This window comes from Vanacampus margaritifer, chromosome 9 (assembly GCF_051991255.1).
Source record: "Vanacampus margaritifer isolate UIUO_Vmar chromosome 9, RoL_Vmar_1.0, whole genome shotgun sequence".
Taxonomy (NCBI): Eukaryota; Metazoa; Chordata; class Actinopteri; order Syngnathiformes; family Syngnathidae; genus Vanacampus; species Vanacampus margaritifer.
In genome coordinates, this window is record NC_135440.1 from 16,410,730 (window position 1) to 16,426,060 (window position 15,331).

At 41.2% G+C, this 15,331-nt stretch overlaps 3 protein-coding genes across 3 annotated transcripts; all 3 read left to right on the forward strand.

Annotated features, from left to right (window-relative positions):
• Positions 1-1,541: 1,541 nt before the first annotated feature.
• hoxa11b (homeobox A11b) lies at positions 1,542-3,713 on the forward strand. The gene is made up of 2 exons (XM_077576239.1): positions 1,542-2,112; positions 3,481-3,713. The coding sequence occupies exons 1-2, from the start codon at positions 1,542-1,544 to the stop codon at positions 3,711-3,713; spliced, it is 804 nt and encodes a 267-aa protein (XP_077432365.1).
• A 3,618-nt stretch (positions 3,714-7,331) lies between these two features.
• On the forward strand, positions 7,332-9,476 carry hoxa10b (homeobox A10b). Its single transcript, XM_077576112.1, has 2 exons — positions 7,332-8,079; positions 9,202-9,476. Exons 1-2 carry the CDS (start codon positions 7,332-7,334, stop codon positions 9,474-9,476), a joined length of 1,023 nt encoding a protein of 340 aa, XP_077432238.1.
• Positions 9,477-12,767: 3,291 nt separating this feature from the next.
• On the forward strand, positions 12,768-15,023 carry hoxa9b (homeobox A9b). The gene is made up of 2 exons (XM_077576220.1): positions 12,768-13,287; positions 14,785-15,023. Exons 1-2 carry the CDS (start codon positions 12,768-12,770, stop codon positions 15,021-15,023), a joined length of 759 nt encoding a protein of 252 aa, XP_077432346.1.
• The last annotated feature ends 308 nt before the right edge of the window (positions 15,024-15,331 follow it).

Below are 15,331 nucleotides of genomic sequence, written 5' to 3' on the forward strand. Positions count from 1 at the left end.
AGACACAGATAACAGAGAACTTTGGGAACCACTTTCACAAAAGCCTATGCGACGCTATAAATTGTGTATAACGGATGGTATGGAGTTTTCTAAACCATTAATTATGAGTCGTAAATTGTGTGGTGTAGGCTCGCTTTGTGGCAGGTCAGGGTACTGCCAGGTTTTAGTTTCCTTTCCTCCAAAGGGGCTTAAAGCAGAAGAGCTAAACTGTTACTGTTAATGATGTGTTAGTAAACTAATAATAACCAATTTATAAACCCTTAATATACAAGAGTATAATTTTGCATATAGTGAGCCCCATTCATTGAAGTCACCATAAGCCAGTTAGATCATCCTGACGTCACTTTCAAAAGCAGACAATTAACAACTGCATTTTTGCATTTACTTCAGTGTCACGTGCAATTTTTACATAAACAACCTTTGCACATGCGCGTTTGTATTGACAGGCAAAATTACAAGACAATGCAGGGCTCTAGGCTGCTCCTATAGGGGGCATTTTTACCCTAAAATTCAATGCAATGCAACAACTTTTTTTTTGTTTACTCGCATGTGTGACCAATACATTTGCTAAATTCTTATTATTATTATTATTATTATTGTTATTATTATTGTTATTATTATTATTATTATTATTATTATTATTATTAATTACTTGAATATTTTTTGTTGATGACAAACTTCTGCTCCACTTTTGCAGTGAAAATCGTGATGTGTTGTGATGTGAAAATTTAATTTCAGGTTAGGGGGCCACGTTCTGCTATAAAAGTTAGTCTAGAGCCCTGCAATGTCAAGATAATTTTTAGCATTAATGTCTGACTATAGCTAACGTCATCTAATTAGCATAAACATCTTTTTTTTAAATGATTTTATTGTATTTAAATTGTATTTTTAACAAATTCATCAAACAAGGAAGTTCCAGCTGCCTTGATTCAACAAGTAAAAAACATATTTTTTAGCAATCACTTTATAGGCCTACTTTTTGGTTTTCTCTTTAAAATGCTTACTTTTTGTTGATATTGTGACAACGAGTTAAAAAAAAAAAGTCAAATGACTTGGTCAATGATGCCATGAGGTTATTGATAAGCAATTCGATTCGAGTGGCGTTGAGAAAACGATAATAATTACAAGTCATTTTAAAAAAATGAAAATGTCATTAACTTTGATGAGACACATTCACGCGGCACGCACGCACTATAAAACCGTGAGCGTGTTTGATTTGGAGTCAAGTAAAAAGCAGTGTAAGTGCTTTGAAAATAGCTTTCGTTGAAGAGATGCAATATTCCCCTCCTCCCCGTGTATTTTTCCTCTGGCCGTGCAGCCAAAGGTTGACTTTATAGCGGCGAGCCATTGACTCACACAAGCTCCTGCGGGCCCATTGAGGCGTGTGTCATGTAGTGCCAGTGGTCACATGGCTCGGGATCCACATGGATCTCACTCACGCACGTCAGCTCACGACGTGGGCTCACTTAAGTCACTGCAGCTCACTCAGTCAGCACCGCACGGCAACTATGAGAGGACGATGACCCCGCGCTGCGATGAATATGGATTTTGATGCTTCCAATATGTATCTACCCAGCTGCACGTACTACGTCCCCGGAGCGGATTTCGCGGCTCTACCGCACTACCTGGCCCAGGGTCAGCCCTCCTGCCCGGTGGCTTACTCGTATCAGTCGTCGGCTCTTCCTCAGGTTCCGTCCGTCAGAGATGTGGCGTTCAGAGACTATACCGTGGACGGTGCCGGCAAATGGCACCACGGCAGGGGGAGTCTCGCGCACTGCTACGCGGACGACGGCTGGAGCGGCCCGACCCCCCGCGGGGGCGACGTACCGGGCAAAGGCGTCTCCTCCTCCTCGTCCGGGTCCGCCAGCGCGCCGGGAGGCTTCCACGGCGGCGCGGCGAGGAACGGCGTCCTGCCGCAGGCGTTCGACCAGTTCTTCGACTCGGCCTACAGCGGCCACGAGCACGGAGCAGCCACGCCGAGTCAGGACAGGCTAGGCGCGGTCAAGTCGAGCCCCGCGCCGGCTCCTCAAGCTCCGGGTTCGGACACGGCGGAGAGCTGCAGCCCCAAGTCGTCGCCCGGCATCGGCGACGACAGGAGCGGGAAGGGCGGCGGTGAGCATGGACGAGCGACCTGCACTCACTCTTAATAAAAGACGTTTTTAACCATAGGGTTCTTAAGGTTTATGGAGGGCCTGACAAAAAGTATGTTATAAACGACAAGATCACGTGCTTGGGCTTGAAATTGGCCGTGAGGAGTTTCAAGTCAACACGCTTTTTGGGATCATATTTACATTCATATTTTACTTTTGACTTCTTTTTTTCAACAATTCTTTACAGCGAAATGCACAAATCACTTTCTATAGCCTCAGTGTAAATATTAATAAACAACAAACATTGACTCACTTAGTAAATGTTCCACGCCTTCGCCAGCCTTTTTGTGTGTGATTAGTAAAGCACTTACTCACATTTGGAGTCTTTTAGCACATTAAACAATAACTGAAACGTTAACTTTAAATGTAATATTTTCACTTTTCGGTTCATTACTTTGATGATCAAACCTTCGAGAAATACGCGTCAATTCTACTTTCCTAATACTTAATATGCAAATGAGCGTTGTTTTCCATTTTTATCTGTTATTGGAAAATATGAGCGCAGTGCGCATTTTTGGCTATTTTGTCAAGATCAATGAACAACTTAAATATGAACTTAAACTGTAAACAGGCAAATGGCCACTTTAAAAAACAACAACACTTTCCCCTCTTATTATTCGCAATATAAAAACAAAGAAGATCTAAATATTAGAAACAGCTCGTCATAAGGTTACATTGTTAAAAATATGCAAATAGGCTAACTATTTTGCATCTTGTTGTATCACATTAACCTAAAAACTAGCGGCCATGTTTTAAAACAGTTTCAGTCTGTTTTATATACAAATAAACCGTTTAAACATCCAATTTACAGGCAAATAAACTCAACGTTTACTTTACGTTGCTCTCACTTTCCTTTAAATTTCTCCTTTTGCGCCTTTTGTAGCTGTTAATTAGCCACTTAGGCATAGAATCAACGTTTTAAACTTGACCACTTTCGACCCCTCCGCTTTCCGTATATCAACGCTTTGTGATTTTAATCCAACTTTCAAGCCTCGGCCTTTAAGAGCTGCTTATAATTTAATGAGCAATATGTGTACAAATGTACTGGGTTTCCAGGGATTTCATATGCAGCTGGCCGAATTGCAACACTTTACGCGCAGGCCAGTGAAACCCAAAGCGGACTATAAAAACTGCACTTGAGACCGCAGACTTCGGGTCTAAAAGTCCTCTTGACTGATTGTTTCAAAATGATTTTTTAATTCATCACATCAGCTTTTATGCAAGGCCTTGCGTGGAGGGCGCCACTTGAACCCTGAGCTCATTGTGCGTAATCCTCCCCTCCTGTCCCCTTTGAATATGGAATTAAAATCATCTTTATGATTCCGATTAGGTGTCCAGAAGACGCGCAAGAAGAGATGTCCATACTCCAAGTATCAAATCAGGGAGCTGGAGAGGGAATTCTTCTTCAGCGTTTACATCAACAAGGAGAAGCGGCTGCAACTTTCCCGGATGCTCAACTTGACTGACCGGCAGGTGAAAATATGGTTTCAGAACAGGAGGATGAAGGAGAAGAAACTCAACAGGGACCGTTTACAGTACTACACCAGCAACCCCCTGCTATAAAACATGGACTGTATACACGTCAAACGCCTGATGCACTCCATTGGGAACTCTTCAAAAGTCCGAATGATTTGTCATTAAACTTCCCTTTTCTCTATTATTATTATTATTATTATTATTATTGTTATTATTATTATTATTATTATTATTATTATTATTGTTGTTGTTGTTGTTGTGACAAAAAAAGCTCTTATGTTTTACTCCCAATTTGTATGCTTAAACGCACGCACGCACAGACTGGAATCGTTTCATTGGTACTTTTAAAATTCTATTGTGCAAATATATATCTATATTGCATATTGTGCAATGGCTGTGATTTTTGTGTGCTGTTCGTGTGCATCCAGTGGTATTTAGCATCTACTCGAGCGCTTCTTTGATCCGAAATGTAAACAAAATCCACCCCCCCCCCAAAAAAAAAAAATCTCTCTAGTGAAACTAAAGCTTTTATTTTTTTTATATTGAAGCACGTATATGGTTCATATGCAAAATGGCTCAGTAACAGGATCTGCTGCAGCTTTTAATTTGATATCCATTGCAAAGTGTGGGTCGTTTCCTGCAGGCTGATTTCTGACCAGACATGCCTGTTAGCGAGCAGGGTGGGGGTGGGGTGTGGGGGGAATCCCTTGCACGGTTTGGTGATAATAAACTAAAAGCACTTTTGGAAGTTCCCATCTAAATATTCCAAATTTCTTATGCTTCAATTTGTGTTTCTTCACCAAAACACTATCAGTGACTATTGATTTCCTCAGCAGGGTGTAGCTAGTGGAATTAAGACAAAATTCGACTTTCCCCCTTCTAAAAAGAGCTTGAATGACCTGCCATAAGATAATATGGCTTCCTTATACCGTACATCCTGTGAGACACCCAGGAATTCCGCTTTGATTGCTGCACATCCTCCCAGTTGCTCCAGTAACTTGGCCATAAAAAAGGCGGACTCGTCTGGAGCATTTGGAGTGGCGTGCAATAAAGCGTCTGAGAACCAAGGTTATTAACTGCGACGAGAAAGGAGGCTTGCAAAACAAGAGGTGCTGCACCATTGAAGGCTGCGGCTCGCCTTGGTGCAGCATCGGCACGCCAAGCTCTTGCAGGAATATTCTGGATTGTTTTTGTTTTTTTCAGCCTTGTCGCTGCTGTGGGTGCAGTGGAAGGTCTTGCCGCTTTCGTCCACCGGAGGGCGCTCCACCGATCAATGTCAATGCCGTTTGGTTCTTTCAGATTAAAGACAAACTAAGGAGTTCGTTCAAGGTAAGCACATGATATCATCACGATGTGTTAGGATGTTCTCAGGAAATAAAAGTAGTATTGAGCGAATTGCAACATGCAGATTGTGGCTCAAGATTGTGCAAAAAAAGGTTATGGCCTCGTTAACAACATCCAATTTTCTCACTTTTGATCTCAATCACAAAATTAGTATTCCATTCGGTTAGCATTAATTTGTGAGTGATATTACGATATTATCATTATAATGTGTATCATTTGACATTTATTTGTGTGGGAAGTCAAGACAAAGTAACAGACGTGTAATGAGTCAAAATAATCCATTGCAAGAGATAAAATCTAATTATTAAAAGCTAGTCATCCATCACAAGATGACGCCTTAACTACTCCCGATTAAAAACAAATAAATAAATAAATCAAGTAATACATGCAAGTGACAGTGCACACATTTGTTTTAAATACATTTGTGTTTGTAAGTTTGCATTTTTGGGCAAAGTGTAAGATGTGTGCAATAAACAAAACACGTTTATTTTATTTTTAAGGGTTCAAATTAAACGGCACAGCCATTAAACAAAATATAGAAATAAAACAAATAATGGTATGGTTCCCCTGTCAATCATCAGTCATATTTTCCCAAGAATTTCACAATATTTTACTAATTCAGGGTATGTAAACTTTTAACTACGCTTCCACATTTTCAAAATTGTGGACCCTAAAACATGTAAACTACGGCTGTAATGTTATCGCCATATTAAGAAAGAATAAAAAAATCAATGTCATGCTAAATCATTTGCGCTTTTTATTGTTTGAAAAAAAATAAATAAAAGTAATATCAACAAAAGTCACATTTAGTCTGTGTATTTCTGAGCATTTTTCCTAAATCGTACATACGCACGCAATCAAATTCAGCTGGAGAAAGTAGGCCTAGTTATTATTTTTGAATCAATAATTTACTTTGTCCACCCGCTTTTTATAAATAAAGTATCCTTTAAAAGTAGTGGGTCAATAATAATAATAATAATAAAACATTTTACAAACTTTTCATTGTGTTTTACCAAAACAACCCAATTTTCTTGGTTTTTTTTGTGCATGAAAACGTGTTGTTTTGTACACAACAACAACCCAAGAAGCGGGTCAAATTGACCTATCTTGTCCGTCCATACATATATATATATTGACACCGTTTTTTAGGACCATTTGGGTCAAGTTGACCCAAATTTAGTGAATAGGCCCAGTTTTAAAAGTAATTATAATAACGTTTGTTTAATACAAAATCGTTTGCGAACAAAATTAAACGGAAAAAAATACAGCAACAAAATATCAGCAACAGAACGCAAACGGAACCGTGGCACGATTTTTTTTTTGTGAAAATAATTTTCATAACGATTTCCTGTTTATGTTTAACAGGGTGTTAAAGAATAATTTACGTTAATGTTTAAACAGGCCTATAACGTCTGTGTAGGCTACAATATCATATTTCGTTGCATATAATAACTGTTTAAATATTTTAAGGATTTCGATGTGCATTCACTATATCTTGTCTTTTGATTTTCTATTATATATTACGCTCTAAAAACGGGTCAAAAACAACCCAACTATGGTTTAAAAATTGACCGATCTTTTACTTGGGTCAACATGACCCAATTTTGAGTCAAGAAATGTGTCTTTTAGTGTAAAACAACTCATAAATATTGGTCAGATTCTTTACTTGGGTCAAAAAATGGGTCATTTTGTATAAAACAACCCAAAAAATTGGGTCAAATTCACCCCTAAAGTGGATCGGTCCATTTTTGACCCAACTGTTTTTACAGTGTAATGCAACTTGTATGTGAGTCATTGTTGAGTGTTTACAAATGCAGTCCAAGCCTTACACATTGAAGGATGAATTTCCATCTATTAAGGACGGCACATGAGGCCAAATGTAGCAGTGGAAGCGTCAGAAATGATGAGCGCGCCACAAAAACGGGGTCAAGAGTCCCAGTGGAAGACATTGAGGACCTTTTGGAAGTATGATGCACCGTGATGCACCTTTACTGCTCCCTTTTTTACAATGCTGTAAAAGCGGCCATAAAGCAATGCATTGTACAAGACTGTTTGCAGCTTTCAGCTGCCTCACTTGCTCAACTCCGCTTCGCCTTGCATGCACCGAGGATGTGCTCACGGTTCAACATCTCCTCATTCAAATGATATTTTACCCATAATCCCCTATGCGTGTGCAAACCTCCCCCTCCTCTTTTTTTTTTTTGCACTTTTCCTGACTTAACCTAAACCGAAATATACGACACAGTGAAGCAGGCTGTCCGAACTGGGAGGAGTCTGCAGCCGCCTGCTCTTTTAATTGGCTGCGGGCTACAGTGAGAAGCGTGAGTATGGCTAATTATTCAGCAATGTTTTGCACAAGAAATGTCGGGCAGAATGGGCGATCTTCACCCTAGCACAGCCATGACATGCCCCAACAACCAGGCTGCCAATCCCTTTTTTGTGGACTCGCTAATCAACGTGAGGGGCGATGCCGGCTCGTATTACCACAGCAACGGCGTCTATCTGCCACCGGAATACTCCTACGGACTCCCCGCTGGCTCGTCCTGCTTCCCCGGCATCGCTAAGCGCAGCGAGGGGAGCGCTCCGAGCGGCATCCCGCCTTCCGCGCCCTACGCTCCGGGCATGGAGACGTGGCTGGAGGCGTCTCGCTCCTGCAGAGTGGAGCAGCCCGGCGGCCAACATGTCCACCAGCAGTGCTCCTTCTCCACCGCCATCAAGGAGGAGAACGCCTATTGCCTGTACGAATCTGAGAAATGCCCCAAAGCAGCCACGGTGGAGGACATCTCCTTCTCCGGAGCGTCGTGTCCGCCCACAGGCGGCAGCACCGTGCCGGTCCCGGGCTACTTCCGCTTGTCGCAGACCTACGCCTCCTCCAGGCTTTACCACGAAAGCCACCCGAGCGTGAATAACTTCCCACCGCAGAGACCTCCCCGTGCGCCCGCGCAGCCGGCTCCGCTCGCGCCGGAGAGAAGCGAGGAGGCGACCGCGTCCGAGCCCTGCAGCGCCCCGGCCAGAGAGGACGACAGCCGGCTGTCATCCGACGATGGCTCGTCGTCCCCGGAGCCTGTCGATGCATGTGGCGTGGAGTGTGAGGAAAAGCCCCCAAAAGGTGCATTGCGACGACAAAAGGCACATTGTGTGGATTATTTATTTGCATCCAAAAATGGAAGCAGTAAATTGACATATAAAATTAACAACAATGTCACTGCTGTGAATAATACTACGCACGTTGTTCAACAAGCTTAATGTGTTTTTGTGTTGCAACAGGATCAAAACTAGTCACATTTTCTCAACACCCACAAGACAGATAAACAGACACAAGTTCTATTGTGTCACTATTCGATCTTGTGGCTTGCCTTAGAAGACTTCAAGGGTTATAGGGTTAGTGCATGTGAGGGCTTTAACGTTTATGTCAATAAAGGAAGAATTTTGAATCATTAGTAGAACTGCTGGGTGAACAAATTGGGTTAAAATTAGACCGAAATGCTAACGTGCGTCCCACTTTCTGGATTGTTTTGTAGAAAGCAACCTTTTTTGTAGTTGTCCAGAACAACCTCCCCAAAAATGGTTCACAAAACAACCCAAAGTTGGGTCAAAAATTGGCCCGACCTGCTAACTTGGGTCAATTTGACCCAAAAATTCTGTTTTGTACAAAACAACCTTTTTGTTTAATTAATTTATTTTTAATTATTTGTATTTATTTATTTTGGACAGAACAACTCCAAAAAATTGGTTGTTTTGTGCAAAACAACCCAAATTTGGGTCAAGAATTGGACCGACCTGCTAACTTGGGTCAATTTGACTCAAATTTCTGTCATGTATACAAAAAAACCGTATTTTTTAATGGGTTGTGTTGTACAAAATAACCCAAAGTTGAATCACATTGACCCAATAGCGGGTGGGTCCAATGTTTTACCCACGCATTAATTTTAAGCGTGTGGGCGTAGAAAGTTTGCTTAAATTTGCGAGGATGGATACAGAGCTATATAGGCATATGATGTGGTATGCTTTGGATCCCTGCAAGGTTCCCTTCCATGCAGACGAAAATGATAGAAAAACATAATTTGCAGGACAAATGATGTAACATTTAATATCCAATGTTCCATAATAGCCAAAAGATCACATCGCAAACACACGTCATTCCCTTCGAAAATGACGCAATTTCTACTTTGCTCGTTCGTAATATTGTCCACCTGTTGCCTCACCCCGCACCGTGCATTTTATTCCACAGATGCTGGCAAAACGGTGAGTCCGGCTAACTGGCTGACCGCCAAGAGTGGCAGAAAAAAACGCTGTCCCTACACTAAGCACCAAACTCTGGAGCTGGAGAAGGAGTTCCTGTTCAACATGTACCTGACCAGGGAGCGGCGGCTGGAGATCAGCCGCAGCGTGCACCTCACCGACAGGCAAGTGAAAATCTGGTTCCAGAACAGGAGGATGAAACTGAAAAAAATGAGCCGGGAGAACAGGATTCGGGAGCTGTCGGGAAACTTCGCTTTCTCCTGAGACTTGGCGGACTCGTCATCATCTCCATCCCAGCCGACTGTGAGATTAAGAAACAGGACCCTCGATTAGGCTACTAGGCTAATTTATTGAATGTTATTATTTCCGCTTTTCATCGTCGTGGATGTGTATTTATATAAATGACGTTTGTAACCGTTGTGTTTGAAATGTTCAGAATGTGAACGCAATGTATATGTACATAATGTATAGTTAAAGTCTCGCTATGTGCATGCAGAATTATACCCCCTTCGGTGTTACATTGAGAAATTCATGAATATTTGCACACTTTTGCTGGTCAACGTAATAAATAAAAAAAATTACAAATGCTTTACTTCATTGACAAAGTATGACCTTTTTATGGGCTGGTTAACATTTTGGGAAATTTGTGTTTGCCAATAACCCAATGTTAAACTGCATCGAATTCCCAAAGGCAAAGTGTTGATGATAGGCTAATTCCTAATGGCACAATCTCAAAATTAATTTCAATTGCTTATGACGTAATGTTATTTTGTTATCATTATTATTATTATTGTTGTTGTTTTTATTGTTATGTTGCGGTAACAGTGACACAATTCATATCTTCTTCTTTTTTCTTTTTATTTAGTACAGCTGTGCTCATGAGTTTACATACCCTGGCTGACTTTGTGAAATATTAGGGTTTCCCCCCACCCAAGGAAAATAAAGCTAATGACTGAAAGGGGACCGTCTATTTTTCTTTAATGACTGTGCTTTTCTGAAATGCGTTATGGTTAAACTTGATTGCCAAAACAAAAACAAAAACTGATCATTCATGTTCTGTTTCTAGAACGGTACACATCTTGACAATGTTGCCAGAGTATGTAAACATACGCGCACAACTGCAATTCCTTATGTGTTTTGCAACAATAAAAAAAAAAAAGTATTTTAATTCCAAAATGACACAAGCAATGCATATGTTATAGTAACTAATTTCAGTGACACAATGTTAAAGTCTCTCTTGGCATAATGCTAAAATGCATTTTCATTCAATGACTCCAGTTAAAATGTATGTTATGGAAACAAACAATATCCAAATGTTACAGAGCACAATGCAAATGAATTTGTTATAGTAAGTCCCACTGACGCGGTATTAAAATGCATTTGAATTCCCATTTAGTCCATGCATGTTGAAATAGCCTAAAGTCTTATGGTAACGGAAGTGACAAAACATTAAAATCCATTTTTTGGTCATTCCTGATGACCCAATGTTGAAATGAATTTGAATTCCTAATGAGTCTGTTAAAATCCATGTTATGGTAGCTTCCAATGTCAAAATGTTATAATCCATTTTTTAATGGCAATTAATTACTAAAGGCACAATGTAAAAATGCAATCCAATGCTTACTTCCTTATGGCACAATGATAATGCATATATTATACTCCCAGTGACAAAATGTTAAAATCCTTTTTTAATTCTCAATGTATCAATGTTTAAAAGGCATGTTATGGTATACTTTCCATGACAAAATATAAAAATCCATTTTTATTGTAAATCCTAGATAAAATGGCTATACTCCCAATGACACAACGTTAAAATAATTCCCAATGACACAATTATAATTTTATAGGAACTTCTATTGGAAAATTGTTTTTTAAAAAATGCTTCTATAAAAATCCCATTGACGCCATTTTGATCCCCATCGTAACATGCCGGTAACTCCCGTATAGTGCCACAATGTTAAAATGCATGTGATTTCCTCTAATCCAACGTGAAGTGCGTCTGTTGTAATTCCCAAGGACACGTAATGCTGAAGTGCATCTTTTCGAGTGGTGCAGCAGCAGCAGACAACAAGAGGAGAAGAGCGGGGCTGTGGAGTGGTTTAGGTAGTCTCATGTTGTTGGGCTGTATGTGACTTCCGTCCCACAACAGGAAACTGCCTTGATTACCTCAGTAAAAACTCGTCGCATATTTTGAAAAGTGACTTTCTATTCATTAGCCATTGTACTTATCAATAATTTGGCAGCAAGCAAATAAAACGCATTACTCCCACAAGCGCCACATAATGTTTTATTGTTGTGCGTAAAAGCAATCCGCGGTATTAATTAGACCCCTCTGTGGGGTTTGTCACAGTGACGTAGCCTAACGTCCATTTAGCGAGCTATTTTGGTTTTATTTATTTATTTTAATTCACGACTGCGATTTAAGAGAAGCCAACTGAATGGGCATTGTTTGCAAAGAAGAAGGTTCCAGGCGGAGGAAGAGAGCCCAGACAAGGCCTCGGTTATGATCATTGCAGTCTGCCAGTTGCCTCGCCGTAGGAAACGCCGGATGCGTCTGCTTTGCGCCTCAGAAAGGACACAAAGGCCCGGCTTTATTGGGGGATATTTAGCTTAGACAGCCAGGTTGTAACCTTAAGAAAAACAACCCCAATTGCCCGTGATAAAAGAGGCCGTTATGGCACCCAAATAACCTCGCCCTACTTTCCTGTGCGCGCGCGTTTTTTTTTTTGGATGAGCCCAAAGAGAGCATGAAGCCTGCACGGGCATCTTGGAAAGTGGCCCTGGAGCCTGGACGTGTTTTGCTATCATAAATCCAAACGAGCCCGAGCTTGCTTTAATAGCATTTTAGCACTGATTGTTTATTTGGTGTTTTTTTTTGTAGTCAAATTTTTATTCAGAATATTATATTTACTTTTTATTTTCTTCATGTGCATACATTAAAAAAAACGACTTCAAAAATATTAAAATATTTTTGTCTTGGTTCCTTTCCCCCCCCCCAATGAGGTTTCCTAACTTGTACATAACCTTTAAATGCCTGTGAGCGTTTAACCGAGGCCAATTAATAACCCTATTAGATGTTAATGAACTCCTATTTATTTGCAGCGACGTCTCACTAGGAAGCTTAAAACGTTACAAGCGCACCTACGAGCGCGCTCCATTAATAAATAAAGATCTCTTGACAAAAATCATAACGTTTATTGCTTATAAAAGCGAATAGTAACTAGCGCGGGCAGCCCCAATAAAGGCCAGGGAATTTGCTATTAAAATATGGTGGTGAAAAGGGTGCCTATTGAGTTGAGAAGCAGCAGCAGCAGCACAGCAGCAGCAGCAGCAGGCTGATTTATTATTTATTGTTCTGTCCCACGGTCACGTGTTCGGGGCGCCCTATCCTTGCGTGGACAATGTTCACCGCGTCCAACTTGCATTGAGCGGCCAGGCTGGTGCACGACGAGGCGCAATATCACGCAATGACACGCCACTTTGCAGGATTATAACAGGATTTGGTGTATTTCTCCTTTTTTTTTGGTGCGTGTTCTTGTTCCTGTCGCCGTTGCCATGTCGACGCTGAGCTACTACGCGGACGCCGGTGTCGTCCCCGAGCTGCAGGAGGATGTGCCGGCGAGGTTCCCGTCAGCAGCTGCAGGGGTGGAGCAGGCGATGCTCGCCGAATATGGCGGACAGGAAGCCTGCCCTTTGCAGAAATCGGCTATTTTTGGCGCGTCTTGGGGTCCCATCTCGGCGCACCCGCCCATCACCGCCGCCCCGACTTACATCCATCACCACTACACCGGCAGCGGGGACGGCGATGGCATGTTCGCGCGCTCCTGGGCCCTGGAACCCGTGTCGGCGCCCCTGTGCCTGACCGGACTACCGTCGACCGCCGCCATGCATTACGAGATCAAACCCGAGCCTCTCATTGGGAGTGGCGAGTGCACAACTTTGGAGACGCACACCCCTCTTTTGTCTGACGCCGAGAGCGCCGCGGCCCTGGCGGAGGTCCCCTGCGAGAGCACGTCCACGTCCAAGCCGCCCGGGGATAGCCCATCGGCCGGGGACAGAAGGGAGATAGACGCCAGTAAGATGACTTCTTTTTGTCTTCTCATGATGCCTCCACTTCAGTGAAGAGAGGCTTGACGTATAGGCCCTGACTAAAATTGGCTGCAGTTTGAGCAAAAATGCTAAATAGTAGCTTGCATGTTTTCCTTCTCACACAATGTTAAAATCCATTATGCACTGTGCATCATGTAGATTAGTTTAAGGCTGCAAATTTCCCAATTAATCAATTTTTTAGAGCAATATCCCAAAATGTAATACTGTATTAAACTGCGCCACATTTACACTGACAAAGTGTTCAAATTCATCTATAGGCTAATATACGTTTAAATGCATATAGCTCCCAAATATTCAAACGCATTTGGATTCCCATGCAACGACACCGCATGATCCCAGACACAATGCAGCGTTTGCACAAATAAAATCACTTGCTGTGCATACCTCGTTCTTATTGCACAGGGGTTTTCAAACGGCGGCCCGGGGCCAAAAAGGGTCCAAATTAATTTTGGGTTGGGCCCAGGAACGTATACAGTATACATTATCCGGCTTTCTTTTCTTTATTTTTTTTTTTCAATTCTGTGTTGACAATACATTCAATAAGAGTTCAGCATAACCTAAACATGTTTCTTTTCATTGTATGGAGAATCCCTTTTGAGTGCTATAGAACCCATTCTTATAGTTGGTAACCAATGGCAACAAATTTGATCCAAATTGTTTTTTTTACTATGAATCCTATTGTAAACAACTCTATGGTGCAATATAGAATCATTAGAACTGTGACCTTTAACCCCAGTGGTGTACAATGTTGTGATGTAGGGGCACAATAGAACCTCTATCACTTTTATTAGTGTATTATTAATTTATACTATAGGGTATCAGACTGATACCATTGCAAGGTATTGGTATACTCGAGATTGCAAACAATACCAATATTGGCCACCCTCTTGTGGCTGTTTGAAGTAGAAAGTAGAAATTAGAAGTATGTAACATTGCCATTAATTTCGTGCAATTTTAAGAAAAATGCTAAATTTTGATATAGCCTATAAATCTGTCTTCTTGGGGGAACATTTTGTGTATCAAAAAGTAACATCGGTATCCGTGACTACTAGAGTTGTGCTCGTACTGGTATTGGTCTGAAAAAAAAAAAAGTTGTATCGAACATCCCTAGTTTTCATGTAGGACCCAAAAAGTCTCGGAAAGGCCATGTAGTTTATTTTTACAGCAAGTAACTAAAAGTAAATGTTACTATAGCACTTTTCACAGGAAGTTTACGTTGGTAGACAACGTTTGATATTTTTAGTTAAAACAAACAAAAAAAATCACATAAGAATGCATTTGAAAAATGTCCTAAAATGGCTGCCGAAAAAAATGTGATAAAAAAACAAAACAAAACAAAAAAAACTACGCTTTATTTCTTATTATGTTATCAACAAAACCACTCATATACAAAATGTAAATAACTGATGAAAAGCAGCACGAACGCCACCTCGATGTCTTATTTGTGATCATGTGCACGCAGACAACCCGTCGTCCAACTGGCTCCACGCGAAGCCCACCAGAAAGAAGCGCTGCCCCTACACAAAGCACCAAATCCTGGAACTGGAGAAGGAGTTTCTGTACAACATGTACCTTCCCCGGGACCGCAGATACGAGGTGGCCAGACTGCTAAATCTGACCGAGAGACAAGTGAAAATCTGGTTCCAGAACCGCAGGATGAAGATGAAGAAAGACAACAAAGACCGGCGGAGAGACAGTTAAGTGGCAGAATAATACTCATTCGAGCTGTGAGAGGGGTGGGTTGGGGGGTCCTGGGGGGTTCTGTCCTTATTATTCTCAACTGTTGTTGTCTATAGTTTGTGTTGTTAAATAATGTTGGATTCGTCTATCTCATGTGTGTTTGGTAAAGTGAACTAGACGATTTGTTGTTTTTTTAATGCATGGAAAAAAAAAATCCTCGACTACCTGAATGTCTTTCAGCTACCTATTTGCAATGTTTACATTAATTATTATTTTTTAGATGCTCTTTAGGTGTCCTCTAATTGTGAAAGCAAAATGCACATTCAAAA